This window comes from Mytilus trossulus, chromosome 14, assembly GCF_036588685.1.
Source record: "Mytilus trossulus isolate FHL-02 chromosome 14, PNRI_Mtr1.1.1.hap1, whole genome shotgun sequence".
Classification (NCBI taxonomy): domain Eukaryota; kingdom Metazoa; phylum Mollusca; class Bivalvia; order Mytilida; family Mytilidae; genus Mytilus; species Mytilus trossulus.
The window spans coordinates 78,906,329-78,927,196 of NC_086386.1; the positions used below are offsets into that span (position 1 = coordinate 78,906,329).

General features: G+C 30.7%; 2 protein-coding genes across 2 annotated transcripts in view; one reads left to right on the forward strand and one right to left on the reverse strand.

The window, feature by feature from the left end:
• LOC134698109 (uncharacterized) overlaps positions 1-15,382 on the forward strand; it is a 34,980-nt gene extending 19,598 nt beyond the window's left edge. Inside the window, exons 13-17 of the mRNA XM_063560400.1 lie at positions 1,259-1,432; positions 2,144-2,333; positions 3,045-3,164; positions 4,113-7,493; positions 11,464-15,382. Coding sequence (XP_063416470.1) covers positions 1,259-1,432; positions 2,144-2,333; positions 3,045-3,164; positions 4,113-7,493; positions 11,464-11,553 — 3,955 coding nt within the window. The 3' untranslated portion in view covers positions 11,554-15,382. The remainder of the gene's footprint in view (positions 1-1,258; positions 1,433-2,143; positions 2,334-3,044; positions 3,165-4,112; positions 7,494-11,463) is intronic.
• LOC134696881 (uncharacterized) lies at positions 15,383-20,243 on the reverse strand. Its single transcript, XM_063558839.1, has 2 exons — positions 20,168-20,243; positions 15,383-16,977 (listed from the first exon to the last, which is right to left on the reverse strand). The coding sequence occupies exons 1-2, from the start codon at positions 20,188-20,190 to the stop codon at positions 15,948-15,950; spliced, it is 1,053 nt and encodes a 350-aa protein (XP_063414909.1). The 5' UTR covers positions 20,191-20,243; the 3' UTR covers positions 15,383-15,947.
• Between the last annotated feature and the right edge of the window lie 625 nt (positions 20,244-20,868).

A 20,868-nucleotide genomic window follows, 5' to 3' on the forward strand; every position in this document is an offset into this window, starting at 1 on the left:
TTGTCAATATTTTGAGTTAGAGCTGGTAGAAGTTTCTATAATTTTGATATTACTTGTCTCACTGGTATAACACTACACTGTAAAAATCTTTTTGAGAAAGAGCAGGTGCAATATTTTTAATTTGAATTTATTGTCTAAAGGAAATGCACTACGAAATAACTGTGTTCTTGGGCCAGAAAGAGAAATTTCAATCAAATATATTGTTGAAAGATACAAATATTGTTTCTAAGGCCATTAGTTTTCTCGTTTGAATTGTTTTACATTGTCTTATTGGGTCCTTTTATAGCTGACTATGCAGTGTGGGCTTTGCTCATTGTTGAAGGTCGTACGGTGACATATAGTTGTTAATGTTTATGTCATTTTGGTCTTTTGTGGATAGTTGTCTCACTGACAATGATACCATATCTTCTTTTTTATATCTATTAGACAGTTGTTATGCTACAATTTTTATTAAGTACTGTACTGTGGATTCATTATTATTAGTTGGATACCAATTTTTTATGGATTTCATTAGTAAAGGTGAAAGATGAAATTAAATGTTCAATGAAAGGCAAAGTAGTATGTTCGATAAGGTCCTAAAATGGCCCCCTTTGTTAGCTTAAATTTCAAATTTGGATTTATTGACCAATATCACAATAAATTATAGCTAATACATTGACTAGCTAGGATATAAACCATTTTGTTGAAAATTTTACATTTCTGGGTTTCATTATGACGTCACAAGTTGTACTCATATTGATTTTTCACGATAAAATCAATGAAAATGGGTGAATTTCCATAGATTATTGGAGAGGAAACAGAGAGCGCATATGTCAACAACAAAGATCTTTTGAAATAATGTTTGTGAAGACATTTCTTATGTCTTATACAAATCTTAAGCTTGTCGAAGCCTGCGCTCTATGTTGCTTGGTCCTTTATTTGGTTGAAATCTAGCTGATTTTGTCAAATTTCACCAAAATCCCTTATCTTGATCTTTTTTGGATGTAAAAATCAACGTGTTAAAATTAAACTTTGACAAAAATAGTTCTGTTTAACTTTCTTACATGTCTTTAAGGCAACTTAAAACATTTATTGTCTTGTAACTATGAACTTTATAATTGGGGCCCAATATGGCCCTTACCGAACTGACTCCTTTCCTTTTGGGCTTGTATGCAAACTTCGGCAAAACCACAAATTAAATATCCATATAACTTTTTCTTAATCCACGAAAAATAAGAGAATCCAGAGTAATCAAATTACATGTTATATCTATTTACAGTGAGTCCATGGATCATGCTGAATATTATGGAGTTGCTCATGATATTGCTCTCGGAATGAATTACCTGCATCAACACAAACCACAAGTCCTTCATCTTGACCTCAAGTCTATGAATGTTCTTCTAGATAGTAGTGGCAGAGCTAAAATAGCAGACTTTGGATTTTCTAAATTCAGGTAAAACTATTACCTTGAAAGTATTATCATTTGCTGGGGTACCCCTTTTCTTCAGTTTTATGTTTCCCATCAAGCAAAAAATGTGTATTTCCTATTGCCTACTAAAGTAATAATTTGAAAATAATGAAATGATAACGCCATGAATCAAGATGTTTTCACTAGCTGCCACCATGCCTAAATAAAAAACGAAGATTAACAACAATTTAAACTCTACATAGACAACCCCACTAAAACAGCGGATATAGCCCTGTGCTTTGGAACAATCAGCTTTTCCTGTTCCATCAAGTGACACCCATTAAGCCTTTTGATTTTGAAAAGACTTGCCCAAAAAATATACACTGTTCCAAATTACACAAAATAAAAATAAATTCTGTCTCAATATACTTTAGATATTGAACTGACTTTTGGTTCACAACAGTTAAATTATGAGATACTTATGATTTCTTTCTGCATGAATTAATTTTATAGCAATATAAGGGTGTTTGAATATATGTATATTGTATTTATATTGTCTTTTATTCTTCAACAAATTACAAACTTGTTAAGTGTTTAGATCATTGACCATTAGGTCTATGGATTGTTTTCTTCTAGTTATCATGCCACATCTCCCAATTTTGTAATACATGAAGTCCCCTTACAATGATTTTTAACCAATAGGGGACTCTGTATTGCCATGCAATACTGACAATGCTTGTTATTTTATTTTTTCAGACATGATGCAGATCTAAAAGCATCGAAGTTATCAAAAAAGAAAAGCATGTGCAGCTCGCCAACATGGATGGCACCAGAATTATTAGAAACAGGGGAGATAACAACGAAAGCAGATGTTTATAGCTTTGGAATCATCCTATGGGAAATGTTAACGAGGAGCCATCCTTACGATGGCTGTTCTGTGTTTCAGGTTAGTGTCAATCTTGTAGAAAAAAGGTCTTGATGGGAGTCCTTCTTTTCTGTATTTTTTTATATATTTCGGAAATTGTTTTTTTTCTTTACAAAAAAAAAAGAATGAATGAATATTAAAAGATATTAGTCAAATATCAATTATGAAATAAACCCATGCTTATACCGTTTCTTATTCAATAGGTGATCATTACAAATTCTAACATTTAAATTAAAAATAAATCAAATGTTTTAATCTAAACACAGAAAAGTGATTATCTCCCTTGGACTATAAGAATTCAAAGTTGTCCCCTACCGACAACGTGTCATCCAAAGGGGACTTAAGGTTTACACTCCATCTGTTTATCTATCCAACTGTCAGTCCTGCAAATCAGTTTTCCATACTTTATTTTCTTTGTGCATGAAGATATTGAATTGATATTTGGTGTATTGTTTTATCATGACAAGTTACAGTTCAAGTTTGAAATTTTGTATGATTTGGTGCAGAGTTATGGTCCTTTGACTTAGAACATTCACTCTAATAATCAGTTTTTCTCACTTTTTTTCATCATTATTGAAGATATTGATTTGATATTGTTATAAAGGTTTACAACATGAGATCAAGTTATAGATCAAGTTAGCATTTGTTCTGGTACAACTATTTTTTAACTGACATGGGACTATATAATGCCCTGCAATACTCTCAGAGTGATTGTTTATTCTTATTTTTTAGATTTTGGAAAGAGTGAGGTTGAACAAGAGACCAGAAATTTCTTCGAATAGTCCACCAGATCTGTCATCATTGATAAAGAAATGTTGGGATCAAAATCCTGCAAAAAGACCTGCATTTAAAGTAAACTATACATTTTAGAAAATACTGATTTCTAAAAACAATTTATAAAAAGCAACATTAAAACTTTAATATCAAATTATTCAGTAACAAATATTTCATAGATATAAACAGATGTAGTATGAGTGCCAATGAGACAACTCTCAATACAAGTCAACATTTATAAAAGGAAATCATTACAGTTCAAAGTATGAATATCAACATGGAGACTTGTCTCACACCGAACAGCAAGCTATAAAGCATGCATATTCAGAATGTACCAGCAATGATTATATTTATGTGTCGGCAATGATAGTTCTTAAAAGTATTATTAATTCCTATCAATGATCAGACTAGATATTGCTGCATATTTATGAAGTGAACCTGAAGTATAGTTACTGATGTACCTCTGTTCATCTACATGTCCCATGTAATTTCAGTCACAATTTTTTTTAAAGAAATTACAAAATAAATCTTAACATTTCAGAGTTCTGCCTCGTTCATGCGCTCAACTTTGTATTTTCCTGTTCTATTTTTATCACTTGTATACAGGAGCTCTCACTGAAATTGATGATTTAAAGAAGAATCTTCATACCTTTTACAGATCATGGCAGTCCATACACATACTCTTAGAATATTGTTCAAAACTGTGAATTCATTATTTTTTTCCTGGATTATTGAAAATTATCATTTTTGTTGATTTAGCAAAGTCTGTGTACAAACCTTGAGAAATCTGATAATTTTTGCACATTTATTTAAGTTCCTGGTTTACCTGTACCCAAAACAATTACAATAAATAATAATAAAAAATCCACAATTTTTGATTTGTGATTCTTTTAATTCTTCATGGTAGAAGATTTTATAGGAATAAATTGAGCGCCCATTTTGTGTTCATTTTGAAATATGTTCTCCCAAATGAACTAAGAAAAATCCTGTCAATCTGAACTTATTTTGATAATTTCACTTTTGTAGGACATCATTTTACAACTTGACAAATTAGCATTTCCTCCAGACTGGAGAGCTCTTTTCAAAGAAGCAGGTGTACCAAATGAAGCATTAGAAGATGTGCAGTCAGCCAGAACCATTATCAGCCTAGTCAACAACACTGTAGATCTTGAAAATGTGAAGACCATGATGGAAGATATAAGACATTCAAATGATGCTATAATGGCATCACATGACTTGACAAGAGAATCACATGTTTACATTAACCAATCAAATGATCAGAATAGGTATCCTAGCAACTCAACCAGGCAGTCATATAACTTTTCAGTCCAGTCTAGGGAACCTCAAAAAAGTCTGACAGCCGCTTCTAGAAGGTCACATGACATGATGTCATCGTCAAATAGACATTCTTATGATAAAGCAAGGAATTCTGGGGATTCTATTCTCACAAAAAAATCATTTGATTCACCATTTTCATCAACTAGGAATAAAAAGTTTGATGATGAGAAAAATGTTGGCGACTCTATTGAGGAAGAAATTGGAGAAACAGACGATGTGAGAGATAGTTTTGATTTTAAATTTAATACCAATTTTATGGAAGATTTTCAAAATGAACAAAATCAAGATGAGAAATTTTTCCAGAAAAGTCAGACATCTTTAAGAGATTTCAAAACTTCTGCACATGGGGAAGACACGACCGCTGAATACTTAAATTATCTAAAAACCTCATGTGAAATTTTATCACCAACGATTAGAAGTCCATTGAGGAGTAAATATTCAGATAATATGAAAGATTTTCTTTACACTGATTCTGAAAAGTCTGACCAAACAGGCGCTGTCATTGAAACAATTGCTAGTATTCCAAGATCTAAGTCCCCTGTGGCTGATTTGAGGAAGTCAGATCAACGTTTGGATCATGAAGTTTTGAACTCAACAAGGTCATCGTCTGCTAAAAATCAATCAACTGGAAAGTCACATGATCCCATAGAAAGAAAGTCACATGATTCTACAGTAGGAAAGTCACATGATTCTACAGTAAGAAAGTCACATGACATACTCCTGCAGGAGATAAGAAAATCACAATCCAATCTAGAAAAAGAAACACCACAGAAGTTTATGGCAAAACCAGAAAATGAGGAAAAAGATCTGAACAGTTCTACAGGAAAGACACATGACATGGAAAATCAACCATCAGATTTAACTGATTCGTCAATGAGAAAATCGCATGATGCTGCTCTGAAGGAAATGCTTAATTCAAAAGCTTATTCTAAAACTGATATGTCTTCTAAGAGGTCACATGATCACTTGAAGAAAGAATCTACACCAAGAAAGTCACATGACGAAAGTTCCCTCCTTAGGAAATCACATGATAGTTTGATCGAAGATTTTTCACCAAGACAGTCACATGATAAATGGAAGAAAGATTCAACTCCAAGATCATTGCATGAAAGTATGATGGAAGAAATGTCTCTCAGAAAGTCAAATAGTTACACGAAAAAAGACTTGACCCCAAGGAAGTCACATGACAGAATCATTGATGAATCTCTTCTCAGAAAGTCACATGATATCTTGAAGAAAGATTCCACCCCAAGGAAGTCACATGATAGTATCATTGATGAATCTCCTCTCAGAAAGTCACATGATGTCTTAAAGAAAGATTTTACACCAAGGAAGTCACATGACAGTATCATTGATGAATCCCTTCTCAGAAAGTCACATGATGTCCTGAAGAAAGATATTACTCCAAGGAAGTCACATGACAGTATCATTTATGAATCTTTTATCAAAAAGTCAAATGATGACATGAAGAAAGATTCCACCCCAAGAAAGACAATTCATGCCAATGTGATGGATGAAATAAGAAAAACAGGGAAATTGTTTAAAAAAGATGGGAAGAAAAATCCACTTTCAGCATATGTTGATTCAAAGGATGCTAATTCTCAAAAATCTGCTAATGTTAGAGCTAATGAACATTCAGAAGATGAAAACTTCATTTCTAAGAATAGCGATACTGAACAGAAGTTTTTAGATTTGTTGCAAACTGACTTTGATTCTGGAAAAATTAACACAGTTGACACTGAAGAAAAAGTTCAAACTGAGATTGAGGTCAAATCCAAACTAAGTTCAAAAGATAAGTCAATTGTAACGAAAAAAGGTCCTCAACAAAATTTACTAACAGAAATGAAAAGTTTACACACAAAATTACGAATTGAAAAGACTGGACATGTTGAAGAAATAAAGCAACTTCATACGAAGCTCAGAAGTGGGAAAAATGGAAATGAAAACATGGATAAAAATTCTGCCAATGGAAATGAGATTAAGGATAATATTTTAGAGAAGGATGATGCTAGTGATAAAGATTCCATTGAAAACATAGACATTAAGGATGACCTTGACAATCTGTCTGTTGATAGCCTTGACCTTAATGACAGTATAACAGAAGATATTGGTCACATGACTAATCCTAAGAAGATTGAGAGTGAGGCTAATTTTAGTGGAACCAAAGTTCAAAGTGATCAAGATAGTGAGAAATCTTGTTCAATGTCAAAGGGTAAAAATGGCAAAGTTGAACAGAAGGAAGACATTAATAATAGTGCTAAATCATTGCCAGAAAATTCAAATACGGGTAAAAATGAAAGTGTCAAAAACTTGCCAGATTTAAGAATGTCGTTGAATAATGAAATAGCACAATTTTCTACCAAAAAATTAAAAAGAAAAGTAAAGGGGAAAACAGAACAAATGAAAGAAGATGATAAAGAAAAGGGAAAGAAAAATGCAAAAGAAAGTGTAAAATCCAAGCCAAAAAAGAAATCAAAATCAGTACCCGACAAGAAAACAGCAGCAACTGAAAATCTTACTGTCAGTAATGAGAACTGTTCAGAAATTCAGACAAATCCTAAAAACCGTAAAAGTATAGAGGCTTGGGTTGAAGCGAAACCAGTCATGACTGATGCAAAGCAAAAGCAACATAAAATATCAACATCAAGTTTGCCCTCACATCCCCCTCCAATTTTGCTTCCTGAAGATCCACCACCTAGTTTCATTTCTGATGATCCACCCATTCCACCAGCACCACCTATACCAACAATGGAATTGACTCCTCCTCCAGCTCCTCCCTTGCCAGAAGAGGATGCTGCAGTAGGGGAGACAACAAATTCAAAGATAAAAAAGAGGCTGGAGATTCCTGAGGCAAAGCATTCCAGCCATGAGGCAACACCTTCAAATTCAACGAAATCCAATCTAGCATCAAAGGGAGATGACTCTGATCCAGTGATGGTGAAATCAGCAGAATTAAGGGATCAAAAGGAAGTTTTACAATCAATATCTAAGCCACATCCAAACCAGCTCACAGATCTTTCACAAGTCAATAAACAGACATACACATCTATAGCAGATATCCTAAAAAGGGTAAGTAATATATAAATGGTCATAGATATACACTTTTTTTTTTTTTTTAAATATGGTAAATACATCAACAAAGGACTGGAGGATCTAAATGGGGGTAAAACAGAATAGAAAATAAGCTAAAAAAAGTAAGAAATTGGGTCTAATCCTGAAATAGAGTGAGTGGAATTTTTGATCAGCAAAGTAAAAAAAGATCATTGTTTACTTTATGAATACGGGTATTAAATTTGACAACGACAAATCTATATTAAAGTTTCTACGTCCACAATAATTTTCACTACCAGTTTTATGAGAAAAAAAAACTTTTATCATTATCATTTTAGTTCTACAAGTACTAAGTATTAATTTCAATTGAAACGTTTTGGCAGAAGAATTTGAAAGTACTTTCCTATAACAGATCTACATTGGAAAAGGGAGCATAATTCATATTTTGTGCTTAATTAGTTAATTTGTAAAAGAATTGGCACTAACTTCGTATGAAATGTATAAAATGTAGGAGACATACTTCATATTATTTAATATTTCAATTTGTGATTTTATATCTGTGTGTTTTTTCCCTCATGAACAGAGAATGAAGGATATCTTTAAGCACATATGAATAGATATTGTTCAATTAACTAAATGCCAAAAATAGCATGATTTTCTTATGATTTATATTACAAAGGAATATTGCACACTTACCGGGTACTGTTTTTTTTTTTGTTTTTTTTTTTATCTATATGCAAAACTTTGTTGAAAATTTATTTACAATTGAGAAACATGTCAATATTCTTAATTGCCATTTTATCAATGCAAAAGAACTAATTTAAATTGCCCAACACAATTTACAAAGAATATAAAATTAAATGTAAATGTTTGATAGATTTATTTGCTAGTTGCTCTACATATTTTTCAAATACAGGCTAACTGGACTGACATAAGAATGGTAAGCTAAGTCTCATGAGTGCTTACCTTCTATGTAGATAACAAGAACTTGTAAAACATCAGCATGAGCTTGATTGATGTGTGAATAACCTTGACCTTTGTAATTTTAAGTGCATGTTAATATCACATGATTTGCTGTTTATCAAATTTGGTTGTTACTCTTTCAATGAAATAGCAGAAAAAGTTTGGATAGGACCATGACCATTTTATTTTTTACAATAGTTACTGGATCCTCCTGAGAAAATAATTCAGATATTGTGAGCAACGTCTACTCTGCTGTCATGTGACATGTCTGTGAAATGAATTTGACAGTGTGTATTTATTCCACTTTGTCCACTTTCAAGAAATGCTACATTCCCTCCAAATAGAATTAATAATTCAGATATTGTGATCAATGTCTGCTATTTTGTGCTGATGTTTGTGCAATAAATTCAACTATGTATATTTTATTCGCTAAAATGAAAGTTTTTCTACTTAAATCATTTTATCTAAAGCTTGGGTTGCAGGTATTGTTTCATAGGATTTGTTGTAAAAGGAAAGGAAAAATAAGTATTTAATCATTCTGACGTCATAGATTAAGATATACTGTAGTCTGCTTTTCTATATTTGCCACATTGTTTCTTTTATGTTTATTGAGACAATTTAAAAACAGGTGTCAATTTACCAGGACACTGTTAATGTATAAGTTTACAACTTGTGATAAATAATATATCATAAATTTTCTGAAATAAAATACACTGATACAAAAATTTAAACAGAATGCTGTAACACCTTTAGAATTGTGTTTGTTTGACTGAACTAATCAACTCAATAAAGTTTGTGTGTTTAATTTGCAAAACTAAACTAAATCTAATGAAAGCAATGGATAATAAGAGTCAGAGGAAATATAGGTAGGAAGAAAGATAAACATACTGTTGATTAAATCATTATAAATTGTGGGAAACCTCTAATGTAGGAGTTCATGGATGTAAGTGAACCACAAATCCCAATGTGAAATAAAGTGCACATTTTTAATAGACTTGCATGTACATTTAATGAATTTGCATATAGTTTTAGACAGATTTTTGTAAATCCAAAATCAAATTTCCATGAAATAACAATTTCTCCTCACTCAATCAAAATTGGTTCCTTTGAATATAAAAGAATCAACAGTAAGCTGAAGAAAGATGGTCCAAATTTTTTTTGGCTATTGTTGATCTTTGATCATGATGATAGTGTGATTTAATGTAATTTTTTGGCTATTGTTGATCTTTGATCATGATGATAGTGTAATTTAATGTAATTTTTTGGCTATTGTTGATCTTTGATCATGATGATAGTGTAATTTAATGTAATTTTTTGGCTATTGTTGATCTTTGATCATGATGATAGTGTAATTTAATGTAATTTTTTGGCTATTGTTGATCTTTGATCATGATGATAGTGTAATTTTATGTAATATTTATTGCTAAATTTTATGATATCAAAGTTGAATGCACAATTTTTTGTTTTTGTGGAGATTTTTCCAGAGTGTGTCATATTCATATAACTGTTTTCAGTTACAATTTTTTAAACATGTTTCAGCTATTTGATTTTATGAATACCTTAGCTATCTTAGATCACAATTTTTTAAACATGTTTCAGCTATTTGATTTTATGAATACCTTAGCTATCTTAGATCCCCACCTACTCATGTATGTTAAAGCTTTTGCAAGAAGAAACCTCAATATATGTATTGGAGGAACATGCATGAACTGGACTTCACCTGATATATCTTAAAAATCCAAATGATGCACACAATATGCAGTTAAAAGTGAAATGAAAATTCATGATATTTTATCAAGGTTACCAGGAGAATAGTAATTTTTTTTAAATTTTTCTATTATTTTCAACAACAAAATTTCCACAATTTCGGAGGGATGAAAAGAGTATGTATTAAACACAACTGCGCACTAAACATGTCTAAATTGTTAATTCAGTAACTTTTTTTGGAATACTTTTAAATTACTTGAATCCAAAAATGACAGGGTTTCTGCCAAAGGTAGTGTTGGGAATGCGCTTGAAAATTGTAATTGATGAATCAGAAGCTCTTACTTAATTTTTGATTATTTATTCAAATGATTTAGGACTTTAGTAAAGACTTTTCCCAATGTTATACTTGTGCATGGATATATATATATATATATGGTACTGAAGTAAAAATACATTCAAGTTGATACTTAAAGTCATAAGAAACCTCAAATCAAAAATAATTATGCATATATTTTTTACAACTCAATGTATAGTTTTCATTATAAAACTTATGTACATATACTTTTTTCTAAAGAAAATTCTTTAATTTATTCATATTTAGAAGAAGTTTACTTTATTTTAATTGCTTGCTTCCAGCAACCAATTCCCCCGACATATTTTCCATATGCAAAGTGACCTCAGTGTGACCCATCTCGTAAAAATCCGGTGATCACAATACTCATGGATGTCCTTAAAATAAACTATTATCTGAATTCACATGTTAAACACATGCTCTCTTTCCATGCTTTTTTGTTTATTTTTTGTCGATTGTTGACAAACAGGTAACCATCGTTAAACTTCGGCTTCAAAACACGAACTTTAATTACCTGCCATATTTTCACAACAACACTGACCGATTGAAAAAAAATATGACGATTATACGAAATTTACACGAAAAAAACGATAAATTCGTGCACAGAAGACTAAGTTTATGATATTTGTATGCATTGGTTCAAGAATTGGAAGAACATAATTTTTCACCGGTCACTCGTTTCTTATGACTTTAATGATGCAGAAATACAATTAGGAAACACGAGACAATTTTAAAACCTACAATCCTAAAAATGCCTCATTTAAAGGTGATAAGTTTTATCTAATGCATGTAAGAATAATTTTGTTGCAGTAAAACTTTTGTTAGCTATAAGTTTCTAGAACACTCATACATACATGTAATGCATTACTTGAAATTAATATTTGTATCCATCAAATAAAGATTTTGCCAGAGTTGAATATATTCCATTTTTTTCATGATTGTATAATTATATTTGTGTCTTTACAGGCAGTTTTCAGCAGAAGAGAAGCTATGGGAGAAGACAATTACAGTCCGTCCCCATCAGTTGCCAGTAGCTGGTCTTTTGTGGATGATTAAAAGAACAATTTTCTTAACAAAAACATCTTATGAATACATTTTAATACTATTCGTTAGTTATAAACATTTCAACTTTAATGCAAGAACATGATGAATTTAAATCATAAGATTTAAAAAAAAGATAGTTGAGTAGCTGTAAGACAACAATATAATTTTACCATGGGATGAAAGACATGAGTAGATCAACCGTAAAGAAAAATGAAAAAAAGAGTGGGAATTTTCTTAAAAATATGTACTATTTGAACTGCACTTTATAAGAGATCTGTTTGAAGTAGGGAACAATTGCGTATTAAAATTTTGAGAAAATAAAAAGGGTAAAAGATTTGTTAGTCTTTGATTAAAAATCTGCAGGTCCTGTAGCCTGATTTAAAAAAAAAAAAAAAACTTATTTTGACTGTACGCCTTGTACTCTTTACATTTATTTATTGGTCTCAACTTTTATTGTTATCTTTTATCTGTATATAACAATATATTTCTAGTTTACTGTTAATTTTTAGAAATAGAAGTGAAACAATGTAAATAATCTAGTTTAATGGAAATTTTTGTACTTTTTATGGCATATTTTTAAAGCCTTATTATTAATGAACATTTCTATTTATTACAGTCTTAAGACTGGAGTGAAAAGAGATGTTTATAATGCCATATTTGAGTTATTTGATTTCTCAGGAATTTGAGATTTATAGTTTCGTATTCAAATGTACCAGCTAGCATTATGGTAGCAATACCTTATTTCAACATGAGACAGTTTGAATGTTTATTCTTAACTCCTGACACTAAGTTTCACTATTTTTTTGCCTTTTTATTTTATAAAATTCTGAAAATCAGAGATAACTGAAGTTGAATTATTTGCATGCCAAAATAATTTTATAGATATTGTATGTTTAAGTTTATTCGGAACAGATGTGTATAATTTTAAGGAAAACTGATCTGCTGCTATGGAGTTATCTTTGATTGGTATTTTTAATTGCAGAGTAAGAGGAAACAGAAAAATTTAGCTAATACAAAACAGCTTTACTTTATGTGTGTTAGAATCTCAAATTAATTTAACTCTGCCTTTATGATTAATAATTTTATTTGATATGCACAGTTGTGAACCATAAAAAAAGACCAAGTGTCATGCTATATTTAAAAAGCATCAATGAAGTTTAATTTGTATAATACTCTTTAATTTAGTGTATTTTTATTATATAATGACCAAGTGCTTATGTTATGAATTTTGAATATTGAATTGATGAAATGATAATGAAAGTGTTATTTTAGAAACATTGCATTTGTTATACAAATACACTAGTTTTAAAAATACCATTGAAAAAATCGTTGTGATTTGATTACAGTCAAGTGAATGAAGTGTTATTTTTCCACCTATTCTTAAGGGAAGATTGAACTTGTTTTTTTTCTTCATTTTTTATGTAGATCATACCTTTGGTTTTCCCGTTTGAATGGTTATACACTAGTAATATTTGAGGCTCTTTATAGCTTAATGTTCGGTGTGAGCCTAGGCTCCATGTTAAAGGCTGTACCTTGACCTATAATGGTTTACCTTTATAAATTGTGACTTGGATGGAGAGTTGTCTCATTGGCACAGTGGCACTTATACCACATTGTTAGCTATTTATGAGTTTCACTGTCCCTCTGGTATCTTTTGTCCCTCTTTCCTATATCTATATTTGATTAACATATATTCAATAGTCATTTGCAGATTTACAATTTAATACTGTTATTACACACTTTTTAAAACAAATTGTTTTCCTTTGTCAATTGTAGACTGATTCAGTACTGGACAAATGGTGTCCCTAAATTACAGGCAATTGAACATCCTTTACAATAAGATAGTATGACTGTAACATTACAACACATACCCACTAATACAATTTATGTACATTGAGCTTGAATAAAATAATGAACTTGCAATGGTATTTTTAAATTTAGTGTAATTGTTTAAAATTTTTTATGGCATTTTTATTTGTTTTTTTGTTTGTGTAATAATTTTTTAAATAACAAACATGTTTTTAATGAATTAGTGTGACACATGGTGTATGGCTAGATTGCACATTGTTTTGGTGATGAAAAATAAACTTGGGTAAAATCGGGGAATACTTAATAATTATATTATTGTTATTTGTATGTTGACAAAACATTTTACACTTGTTGAACATATCACTTAGTCTTATTGGTCCTGGGCTTATCTTTTCATTATTTGATAAATTTAACACATTGCACCCTTCTTTCTATGTGGTTAAGACTAAGATGGTTGTTTATAGTAGCTGTTTCTATTTTTGTTATGATAAGTTGAACCATTCACTTCTTTGTTTAATGAGTATAAATGATATATATGCCTTTGAATTTAGGTCCATTTTTGGTAGTTTAAATGTTAAAAGGGAAAGACTTGTCAAATAATGATTGGGTCAGACTTGTCAGATTAACGATCTTGGGTATCCATTTAAGACAAAAATATAGAAAATGCACAGCAAATAACACAAAAAAGCAAAGGAACAGTGCTTTCATTGCTTTTCTTCATTTTAAGTAATATTTAGATTTTACTTTGAATAATATTGCTTATGTCTTCTCACCCTGATATAAACAGAATGCATGATTTAAACAATCAAGCTTGTTTTTCCACATCTGTCATAATCATTTAAATGTTTGAAGCATGTTGAAAACATTGTAGAAAAAAAAAATCTACAGAATTATTGTAAATCTTAGTCAAAGTTAAATGATAAAGAATAACTGCATATATTTCGATTAAAAACTAAAGAAATCTTTTATTGCACACAAACTTGAAATGAACTATTTCAATTTTTTTTATTGTAAGCCTCAGGAATAAAAAATCAAATAGACAGATTAAGTAAGAAGGATGGAAATGTCCTTCTCATCGTAGGAATAGCATTATATTTAGAAATATCATGAATATTGTATCCAAAATGAATATATATTTATACATGTATTTAATGTATTGGTTGTGATTTTAATAAGGAAAATATTATATTATTTATTGATGAACATATGAGTAATTTATCTCCTTTAAAAATGTAATGGACAGGAAACAATTCAAACAATTTTGAGTGTATGAACAATGATATTAAAATGAAAATTTTTAATAGCTAGACCTATGGCAAAATATCTGAACTTTAATACCACTGTATAGTTGAATAGCTTAATTGGTAGTTCTTCTTTTCTATTTTTTATAACACTTTTTTCTTAGCACCCATATACACTAAGCTAATTTTCAGTAATAATATACTTCACATTTAGCTCTTACCAGAAACCTTTGCAGCAATTTGTTTTCATGAATTTTTTAATTTTCCATGTGTATTTTTATATGGCAAACTAAATTTTTACAAATTGAAGACATTTTTTTGGCAGTTTTTGGACTCAGAAAATGGTAAAAAAAAATAATCAGGAAATTAGTTAGTTTACAGTGATTGACTTTGCAAAATAGAAAATAAAGAATAATATTATTGCACACATCTTTCTTCTCATGCCTATAAACAAATCACTGAGTTACATACAAATATTGTATACTAATTCAAATATTTAGAAAATCTAGGCTTGCCAGTGTAAAACTTTTACCTTTTTTCAATCATTTGTTCAGTAAAAGGGAGATAACTTGCTGATGATTATCATCAACACATTATTTGTGTAGATCTGTTTATTGTATACATTTGCCTATGCAAATTACTAATCTGTGATACACTATTTTACCATTCCAGCAAAGATTTATATCATTGTAGGTTTTTTTCTTTAGTTATGCATATTTATGTTGTTTTAGTTCAGTGCCAAGTTATGATGAATTTTAATAAAAATAAAATTTCTAATAAATTGTCTTAAAGTTGATTGTTTTATGATCCATTACTCGTACATTTATTATAATCATGAATAAAATTAATCATAATATGATATAGTAATAGAAACAGCTGATTTATGGCACAAAACAAATGAATGGTTTAGTGGAGCTTATTATTACAACATTGTATTTCTGTCTGTGTGTCCTTGAAAAAACAAGTGGTCTCAATATAACTTTTTTTTTATTGTTACCAACATCATTCTACATAATTACAATAGATTGTCAAATAAGGGTAAAATCATAAGAATGCATGTAAGATTCAAGATTCAAAAGTCTAGTAAAATATAAGGTTCACCGCATTCACCTTTCCGTTCCTGAAGCGCCTGAGATACTCCTTTTCAACTTAATCTAATAACCGGGAAATCAGTTATAATCATATCCAGGAAGAAAAAAATTACAATAACCAGGAATTAAGTTATAACAAGTCAGGATGCAAGTAATAACCATAGCAAGATATAAAAACATAATCAAGAATAAATAATAACCATAACAAGTAGGTAATATCGCTAATCTCATAAACCAAATAAATCAAAAATTATAATGGTCCCATTCAAACTGTTTTTTTGCCTGCAAATACACACAATGAATGTGCATTGTTTGTAATCAAACACAGTTCATTTGTTTCCGTATGATAATCCAGTGAAGAGAACCAGTTTATTTTGGGGTTCTGAGTACGTAAATGTACTTCGTTAGGTGTTGTACATCCTCGGTTTATCGAAAACAAGCGGTTATTCCTAGCACAGGATACCAACACATTATAACAATCATCACATGTTAAACCACCTGCTTCACAAAGTCCTCGGCATGTAATAATTGTTGTCTTATCTAATGTTAAATCAAGAAAGTGCACTTTGTTGTCCGAGCACTTTCGGACGTATACTACCGTTTCCCACATGAAATTGCACAAGACTAATTTGCCTCTGACGCTGGGAAAAATTTCCAGAATATCCCCCTTCAAATTTGTTATAACAAGGCCACGGTTTAAACAGTTAACGACTAGTCTCATTGTATCAGTACAAGCTATTCCGTGACAGTTGTCATTCAGAGAAAAGTGTGTTTTTCTTTTAGACACCAAGTTGATTATCAACACTACCTGTGGGGTAGCCACGGCAACGGTATCGTCATCAACTAAGCAAAGAGATTGTGGTCGGTATCCTAACCGTATTTCATCTATTTTCTGCCCATTTTTATAGTAAATGACAAGTTTTTGTTGTGACAGTTCGCCCATAATTACATATCCATATTTATGATGAACACGGACACAACTGATAGATATATTCCTCATTCGCTTTTCAATACAAAAGCTAGATATATAGTCAAAGTTTTCTGATCTAAATGTATCAAGAAAAAAGTCAGATACGGGTTCCTCATTAAACAGTACTGGACATTCTATATTGATGTCTTTATTCGTCGATGTCTTGTCTATGTACGTCAAACAACTTTTTAGCAATGATTTTCCTTGATCATTACCAAGCGAATTAGGTTTCTCAGATGGCGGGATTACATCACATAATGATGATTCTATGACACATACAACACCATTAATCTCAGGATTAGCATCCACACTGGCTTTCGAATCTCTGTTAATAACCAAACCAAAAATATGAGATACTTTGAATATGAATATACACCAGATAAGCAAATGTTTATAATCAAAAACAAAAACATAAGATACTTTGAATATGAATATACACCAAATAAGCATAGTAGTATAATAACATGAACATGATAATAAAGTATCTTTTAATTTATATTACATCATATCTATAATTTAGATGGCATTGAATCCTCCGGAGAACACGAGTTCTTCATCGTTATTTGTTTTGCGTGGTTCCGTTTTTAAGTTTTGAACATCTTCAATTATCTGGGTATAGTGTTTCTTTAATTGGTATTTAATATACATTGTATAAACATCTGTCGATTTTGACTAATTGTTTTTATATGACCGCAAAAAATGAAATTTTTTGGTCGTATATTGGTATCACGTTGGTGTCGTCGTCGTCGTCGTCGTCGTCGTCGTCGTCCGAGACGTTTGGTTTTCACACTCTCACTTAAGTAAAAGTTAATAGAAATCTATGAAATTTAAACACATGGTATATGACCATAAAAGGAAGGTTGGGATTGATTTTGGGTGTTTTGGTCTCAACAGGTTAGGAATAAGGGGCCAAAAAGGGCCCAAATAAGCATTTTTCTTGATTTTCGCACAATAACTTTAATATAAGTAAACAGAAATCTATAAAATTATAACATAATGTCTATGACGACAAAAGGAAGGTTGGGATTGATTTTGGAAGTTTAAGTCCCAACAGTTTAGGAATTAGGGGCCAAAAACAGGTCCCAAAATAACATTTTTTCTTGGTTTTTGCACAATAACTTTAATATAAGTAAACAGAAATCTATAAAATTATAAAATAATGTCTATGACGACAAAAGGAAGGTTGGGATTGATTTTGGAAGTTTAAGTCCCAACAGTTTAGGAATTAGGGGCCAAAACAGGTCCCAAAATAACCATTTTTCTTGGTTTTTGCACAATAACTTTAGTATAAGTTAATAGAAATCTATGAAATTTTAACACAAGGTTTATGACCACAAAAGGAAGGTTTGGATTGATTTTGGGAGTTTTGGTCCCAACGAATTAGGGGCAAAAGGGGTCCAAAGTTAAACTTTGTTTGATTTCATCAAAAATTGAACTATTGGGGTTCTTTGATATACCGAATCTAACCGTGTATTTAGATTCTTAATTTTCGGTCCCGTTTTAAAAGGGTCCAAAATTAAACTTAGTTTGATTTTAACAAATTGAATTCTTGTGGTTCTTTGATATGCTGAATCTAAACATGAACTGAGTTTTTTTTATTATGGTCCCAGTTTTCAAATTGATCCAAATCGGGGTCCAAAATTAAACTTTGTTTGATTTCAACAAAAAATTAATATATGGGGTTCTTTAATATGCTGAATCTAACCATGTATTTAGATTTTTAATATTTAGGACCGGTTATCAAGTTGGTCCACATTGAGGTCTAAAGGGTCCAAAATTGAACTTTATTTGATTTCATCAAAAATTGAATTCTTGGGGTTCTTTGATATGATGAATGTACCCATGTATTTAGATTTTGGATATTGGAATATCACAAAGGGATGGTAAAAATTGTCTTTGGGAGTTATGGCTCAAACCGTTAAGGAATAAGGTGCAAAAAAGGGAGGAAAGGGTTTCCAGGTTAATGGACAATTCCTAAAGTACAAAACATAATTTAAAAGCAGTGTAATGTTGGTATTTGAAACTCATTTTAATATTTCACCTAAACTGCTCTTAAATTATATATATTGGAAATTTGCCAAAAACTTGATTATTAATAAATTCCATTGGAAATTTGCCAAAAACTTTAGTTCAATGAACTTCATTGGAAATTTGCCAATATAAAATGTTACATTGGAGTTATCTTTCTTTGTCCAGAACAGTAGTTAAATCAATTTAAATCATAAAATTGAGAATGGATATGGGGAATGTGTCAAAGAGACAACAACCCGACCATAGAAAAAAACCAACAGCAGAAGGTCACCAACAGGTCTTCAATGTAGCGAGAAATGACTGTATGACATTTTATATTTTATGATGTATTTAAATGAGAAGTTATGTTGAAAACTCCATTACAAATTTGAATTGAGATCATAATTGGAATCAGGGAAAGGGGGAGGTGAAAAAAAAATGGTGGGGTTCAATTTTTCTTATTTCAGATATCAGAAATGAAAAAGAAAATTTCTTCAAATACCAAAGGATTAATATTCAACAGCATAGTGAAGTGCTCAAAAGCAAAAAAAAATTATTTCAAGTTCATTAGACCACATTCATTCTGTGTCAGAAACCTATGATGTGTCAACTGTTTAATCACAATCCAAATTCAGAGCTGTATCCAGTTTGAATGTTGTGTCCATACTGGCCCCAACCGTTCAGGGTTCGACCTCTGCGTTCAGGGTTCGACCTCTGCGGTCGTATCTGCGGTCGTATAAAGCTGCGCCCTGCGGAGCATCTGGTTCCTATTTTTCTATTGGCATCTGTCACCTTTGACCCCTTAATATCAAGTGAACGACTTTCAAACAAATCGATTTGTTAAGACAAATATAAAAAGAAAAAAGCTTTTTGATTGGATTGTCACTCTTGAGTCCTTTGTAGACGAACTATGTCTGATGTATCTATGGAATCTATGGTATCTATGATGATTTATTTAACGAATGATCTTGACTAATAATACTATACAAATCCTTGTCTTGAGGGATACATTTTCGTTCTAAAGGCGGAATAGCATTGCAAACGTTTTGTATCTTCACATTTATGCGTTGATTTCAGTGGAAAACATTGAAAATTATTAACGTCAAGAGGCAATATAAGATAAAAATACCAGAATATGAGAATATACCCTATTTTGTACCACAGTTTTGATTTGTTTTATAAGGTGCTGGTTCATAGGAAGCAGAGCCATCCTTCGTAAGCACATCATTTTTACTCCCAACCAACCATTCGTTGGTCTTGCTTCTAAATGCCGTGTACTTAGAAGAGAAACAACAAATACAATTAAGTTTTCAATTTTTTGTTTGACTGGTCATATATGTTGAGGAAGTTGATTAATATAAGACTAGTAACAATAATTGCAGATAAACAAAGAGGCACACACTCATCGAAACAGTTTAATACAGAATTGAACAAAAAATCGGGAAAAAAAATCATTTGTAATTATTTGTTGGATAGAAATGTCAATCATATTAAGAATAACTTACATACAGGCCTGCATATCATCCATTGTTTCCGCTGGATTGATATTTTATCCAAAATGAACCATATTCATATACTCTGTCAAAGGAAAAAGGAAATGTAAATTCAAATTTTGTTTTTATGTAAAGTGTAAATTGTCAATTGATAATTGATATTTATACATTATTCAAGTATAATAATAATTATACAAAAAAAAGTCATCTGATTAAAAAATGTTTGTTAAATAAAATAAGGCTCTTCTGACAATTTATACTTGATTTACTTAACCATCTATACTCTTCATATAAACTAGTCAATAACAAAGCTAGAAAAACCGTTACTATTACTATTTTCTTAATTTTTTTTTTAAAGATATGTGTTAGATCTTTTGTTAACCTTTGAAAAATGCATTTAAAACTGTGTGTACACCATGGTGGATTTTTAGAACTTTAGAACGAATTGAATTTTATTATGAATTGAAAGGTATTGCCCACATGATTTGTTTCTTGTTTTATTTGCTTGTTTGTCTTTGTAACCAGTCGGAAACCCGGTTGAAATAGAACAAAAGAATCGAAGCTCTTTGTTAGAGAAGGCGATAAATGTGTACTGTAATGTTTACTATAGTGACAAAAATTTTAAAAGTTAATAGAAACAAACAAAATTACAATTTTCTTCTCAATTACGAAGTGTTTTATTTTAAAAACACCATTTGCATAAGTTTTCAATT